At 45.0% G+C, this 6000-nt stretch overlaps 1 protein-coding gene across 2 annotated transcripts in view; it reads left to right on the top strand.

The window, feature by feature from the left end:
• The window catches only part of SVEP1 (sushi, von Willebrand factor type A, EGF and pentraxin domain containing 1), a 293083-nt gene that overhangs the window by 39089 nt on the left and 247994 nt on the right, over window positions 1-6000 (top strand). For both annotated transcript variants that reach the window (XM_066604385.1, XM_066604384.1), the window contains exons 2-3: window positions 2386-2641; window positions 5254-5430. In XM_066604385.1, the coding sequence (XP_066460482.1) occupies window positions 2386-2641; window positions 5254-5430 (433 nt within the window). The remainder of the gene's footprint in view (window positions 1-2385; window positions 2642-5253; window positions 5431-6000) is intronic.

Genomic DNA, 6000 nt, shown 5'->3' on the forward strand with positions numbered 1-6000 from the left:
CTAAAATGAGAGGGCGCGGCTAGAGGGCTTCTCCCAGGTATTCCCCCATGGCAAGTGGAGAGGGGGGTGAGCTGAGGGGTGGCGCCAGATGACGGTTAACTGTAGTCCCACCTGCACTCTTGGGAAAGCCCTCTAACCCCGCCCCCTTACTTTTCTCCACTATAGGGAAATCCCTTGTGGAACCTGATGCTTGGGAGAGAGGCGGAGGGAGTCCCCTACTGCCCCCGCTGCTGGGGAATTGCCCAGCAGTGGGGCTGAAGGAATTCCCCGCTGCTTACAGCAGGACATTTAAACCTTGCCGCTGAGAAGCACATTTTAAATGTCCCACTGTAAACTCCTGTTAGTCCCTGCAGGGATTAAGGGAACCCCCACAGAGATGAACGGAATCCTCAGGGCTACCCTCATCCTCCTAATGACTTCTAATCTAAACTCCAGCTCCCATTGGAGTCTATGGAGACTCCTGCACATCAAGCACCAAAGATAGTTCAGGTCCTTTCTTTTTATGCAGCACGGACCTTAGATGTGTGCATTGCAGTCACGCATGTCCTATCTCTTTAAGGGCTTCTTAACACGAGTGTATATGTTTTTACATTCGCTGGCACGTCGCGTGAATGAAGAAAACACACAATGAAGCCCTGAGCTTAATAAGTGTTTTCTTGTCTATTCGCACGGCGCGATGTATTAGCAAAAAAATATGTCCGGAAATCCCTCGCTCAGCAGAAATCCTCGGAATTACTTCAAATGTCTAAATATAGGTACCTGTAAGCTTTTCCCTACATTGGAGACTGTTAAACTCCCTCCCTCTCCTTTTTTTGCAGCTCCCAAAGGAGTCTATGGGACCCATCAGCGTATATTGGTCGAAAGATACACCAAGATCATTTCCGTCAGCATATAATTTCGCTCACCGATTTTGATCGCGTATCTGCTGTTTTTTCCGGCGTGACTTTTTTACACGGCTAAAAATCGCTCATCTGAACACATTTTCAACCGTCGTAAAAATGCGGCTGAATAGCAGCATAAAAACGCTTGTGTGACTAAAGCCTAAGGTGTACGTTATTTGCGCATCTGAAATGTCTTCATCTGAACGGTTCTGAAGGAAACCATTGGTTCTAATAAATGCGACTTTTTGGTGCGCCTATTCTGAGTGAAAATGACACCCGTGTAAAAGAGCCCTTATAGTTATTTTTAATGAAAATCTTCACGCTACAATAAGGTACAGGAACGGGTCCCTCATTTTGTTTTGGATGCGTTGATCTATAATTTGCGTAGTCTCAGATTACAGGGTTGATATGGTGATGGTTTAGGTTGGCGACAGCGGTGAATCGTCTTTTTATAAAAATATATATATTTTTTATTTTTTCTGTATTTTTTTTAACTTATTTTTCTAACTATTTTTTTCACCATCTATGTTCCCCGTGACATCATATAAAACCTCTGGGGGTCATTCATATGTTTTGTTTTTTTTAATTTCACACTTTTCCACTGTAACTGGGGCATCTACAAGAACCCTAGTTAAAGAGGAAAGCATCCCCCTATAGTGACAGTAGTGACTGACAGAGCTAGCCTGGGTCTACTAAGACCCTGCAGCTTTACTGTGGCAGGGGGCACCCAGCGGTCACTTCACTGTCGGGTCAAATGGTGGAAGTGGCACTTGCACTTTCTTTATTCACTACATATGTGCCTATATAAATAGATAAACTAGCCAGTCTATTGTACGGATGTATCTGTACATAGTGCAGAGAATGTACTGTGACATGTGCCACTCATGCAGGCGATCTCCTTGCTTGGGGCATTGACCTGATTCACTGCTGGCCAGTCCAAGCCTGGTAAGACCACAGGAAAATTAAGTGTTAAGGTCCATTTACACACACAGATGATCGCTCAAAATTCGTCAGACACAGACAGTTTGGAGTGATCATTTTGCATTAGGTACTAAAGGGCTAATCAGCCCATTAGTAGCTAACTAGCTTAATTTGCATGTATTTAGAGAACAGCGGGTAGTCTGTTCTCTAAATACATCACTATTGTTCTCCAGCCCTACAGCACCTATTAATGCTATCAGCGCTGCCCTGCGGAGAACTCAGTTTATAGTCCCTCTTATCAGTCCCGAAAGATTTCATGCTGACCTGAAGTCAGCGATGGACGAAAAGTGCACAGTAAGTTTTACAAGCAACGCTTATCACTCAAAAGATAGCTTTTGAGCGAATTTTGAGCGATCATTGTGTAAAAGAGCCTTTATACAGTTCTCATGCAAATCAATGGCTTATCTGAAATGCTGGACAGAGGAAGTCCTCCAGGGTGAGAAATGCAGTTTGTAACCTAAATTCTGTGTTCTCTTTAACTGCACACATTTACTGCATGTATATCTATTTTTATGTTTTACAGCAAATACTTAAGCACTCACGTAGCGATTCAACCAAGGTGATCTTTCTCATCACGGATGGCTACTCAAATGGTGGAGACCCAAGACCTGTTGCAGCAGGCCTACGAGATCTCGGGGTGGAAATCTTTACAGTTGGAATATGGCAAGGCAATATTCGCGAACTACATGACATGGCATCCCTGCCCAAAGAAGAGCACTGCTACCTTCTGCACAGCTTTGCTGAGTTTGAAGCACTTGCTCGACGGGCGCTGCATGAAGGTATAAAGTGTTAGCATTTCTAAATACATATATGCTGCAAGGTAGATTGCTAATGCAAAAACTAATGATTTCAAAAATGACATTTTGTGTTTTAGGTTTAGCTTAATGTTTCTTTTTACGTTATGTTCGGTTTATGTGCTAGAAATGCTCTAAATAGTATACCGCAAATGCATCTATATCCTGATCTGATCTATGCCGAAAAAGTGTCTTTGAGAGTCAATAGGTGACATAACCAACTGTAAACCATTTAGTTGGGTACATTGGGGACATTCATATGGCATAAGGTGAGGATAACATGTATAGGTGGAGAAAAGTAATGCAAATAGAAGATGTGTGCAGAGACTGATGTCGATTAGTAGGTGCACATGCCCTTTTTTTGCACATGCGAAAAAAAACACTGCATACTTTTGGGCACATTTTTGCACCAAAGGTCCCCAAAGTCTGATGAATCATCAATGAATAGCTAAGCGCTGTCTGTAATTGGCTGAGTGCTCAGCCAATCAACACAGCCCTTTCAGGAGGCAGGGATTTTAAAATCCCTGCCTGCTGAAAGTGCTGGACAGCAGTGCAGGGGAGTCAGGCCGAGGACGCGTCTGAGCAGCAGAGAGGTGAATAAAGGTTTTTTTTTTCACCAACTAGGGATGATTTTTTAGGGAAGGGTTTTAGGGTTGTATAATTCAAACCCCTCTACAAAAATCATGCTGCGGGGGTTGCCTTAAAAACACTGCTTTCAATGGGGCTGGCAGCAGCACCAACCCCATTGAAAGCAATTTGACAGCATCCTGGACTTCTGCCACACCTATCACAGCTATGGCAGAAGTCAGCAATATTCTCCATATGTTTTCATTGGGGCTAGTGCTGCTGCCGCTGGACCCATTGAAAACACTGGCAGTATTGCAGCGTTTATTTTGCGCTGCGAGACGAGTGTTTTCACTCGCTCTTGCAACGCAAGAAAAAAAGACGCCAGTGGGTGTCCACCCTTAGGCTGGATTTACATGAGGGCATGCGTCTTTGCTGACGTGTTTGAGCTGCGTTCTTGCGCAGGTATTTCATATTTGCGTGTGCAAATGCTCTTCTAACTGTACTTTTTGTGCGTGCAACAAAACTGGCAGCCACGGTTCCGTAGACTGAAATGGCTAATTGGCTAATGAGTGCGAGCTACCTGATACTTATCCATGTGACCTTCATAACATCTCAAGGGTTCATTCATATGAGGGAATTTGTGCAGCTAAGTTACGCGTGCAAAAAAAGCTATTGGAACCAATGGTTTCCTATGCAAGCATTAAGATAAAGGAATTTTAGATGTCTAAAAAAAAATCACACATAAAGAGATAGAACATGAGCGACTAAAGTTCAGCAACTGGAATTCCCTGCTGTGCAAAAATATAGATCTTGACCTATCTTTGGTGTGCGATGCGCAGGAGTTTCCATAGACTCCTATGGGAGCTGGAAAAAAAGGGAGGGGAAGGGAGACTAGTGAAACATTCATATTGTTTAGTTTAAACTGCTAAACAATGGAAATAGGAAGGAGATTAGCAGCCGGAGGGCTCCTTCACATGGGCATTGCGATTTTCGGTCGGCCGCGTCATGGGTTGCAGCGCTGCTGAAAATTTTTATGGCCATTCAGATAGCTCGGGTGTGATGAGTACATGCTGCAGGCCGAGATACCGTAGGGCTCTGCTAAACTGCCACCCCTTCTCTGCCCTCTCGCTGGCTGTCGGCAAGGAGAGGGGGCAGGACAGGTTGGCAGCTAGTACGGTAAACTCCTGCCGCTTTCCGCCCCTCGCCGTTTTCGGCAACTGGAGGGGTAGGACAGGGTGGAGCTAGAGTGCTAATCTCCCGCCCCCTACTCTAGCACTGGCCGTCATATTCCGGCTGGAAGATAGTTCCAGAACCATCTTTTCCGGACGGCGTAAAAACAGCCTGCCAGAATGCGCACCGCATGCGTTATCTTTTCGGGCTGGCCATTTTTACGCACCGGAAAATCGTCCATCTGAACTGATTCATTGGAATCCAATGAATCTGATGGTCGCATATATCGACCAATATAGAACCTTTATGTCAATGTTACTTAGCAATATTAGGCATAAAAGCTTGATTTCTGCAATAGGCCATGGTCTAATGACACGGCCCCTTTAAAAACTACATTTTAGAGATGCCTATAACAACAGATTCTATTCTTCCAAAGCAGGGATGACAGAGTCGGCAGCAGCGCAGTAGCCATATATATCCGTGTGACCTTTATGCCCAGGTAATTTCCAACTTTTAGTGAGTGCAGACAGTTGACAATAGCGGGAGGAGGATGGCGGCGCGGCTGATGTCTTTCCTATTCTGGTTTGCGCTAAAGGTTAAAGAGTGAACATTGCAATCAGATCTACATGACACTTCTGCCAGAGGTCTGATATTGTCCCACCGAAAAAGCTTTTGTTTTCTTTCCAATGGCAATTTAAATGGACATCTTATCAATAGTGATTTCCCTTGTAGCTCCTCAATACAGAACAGTTATTTAACGCTTGCTAATTAGTCAATGCTGGATCTAATCACGCAGCGCAGGCAACAGAAGCGGACACATAAATGTCATTTATAGATCATTTTAATTTCCGTATTTACAGATCTGCCTTCTGGAAATTACATTCAAGAGGATATTTCACACTGTTCCTATCTGTGCGATGCTGGGAAAGACTGCTGTGATGTCATGGCGAGCTGCAAGTGCGGCACTCATACCGGCCAATATGAATGCATCTGCGAGAAGGGACATTATGGCAAAGGGCTGCAATATGAGTGCACAGGTAAGAGCTACAGCACAACGTATTGACCTATTAGCTGAGATGTCATCAATCCGGCATGTTCAGACTGAAGAGATCTGATAATCTGGCAAAGAAATACAATGTAATGTTACGAGATCAGCAGCCAAATACCATATATACCGGCGTATAAGGCGACGGGGCGTATAAGACGACCCCCCAACTGTCACCTTATACTCCGGGAATACAGCGGAGCAAAAAATAAATCATTACTCACCTCCCCCGGCGTTCTGCGGCGCTGCTGCAGGCTGTCGCTCCCTCCTGGTCCCCGGCAGAGCATTGCTTTCTGGATGCAGGGCTTGAAATCCCCGCCTCCAGAAAACACACGTGCCTTCAGCCAATCACAGCCATTCAATGATGTCATTGAATGGCTGTGATTGGCTGACGGCGTGTGTTAGCCAATCACAGTATTAGCTTTCTGGAGGCGGGGATTTCAAGCCCTGCGTCTAGAAAGCAATGCTCTGCCAGGGACCAGGAGGGAGCGACAGCCTGCAGCAGCGCCGCAGAACACCAGGGGAGGTGAGTAATGATTTTTTTTTGGACACTTTCTTTTTT

Source organism: Eleutherodactylus coqui, chromosome 5 (genome assembly GCF_035609145.1).
Source record: "Eleutherodactylus coqui strain aEleCoq1 chromosome 5, aEleCoq1.hap1, whole genome shotgun sequence".
Lineage (NCBI taxonomy): Eukaryota > Metazoa > Chordata > Amphibia > Anura > Eleutherodactylidae > Eleutherodactylus > Eleutherodactylus coqui.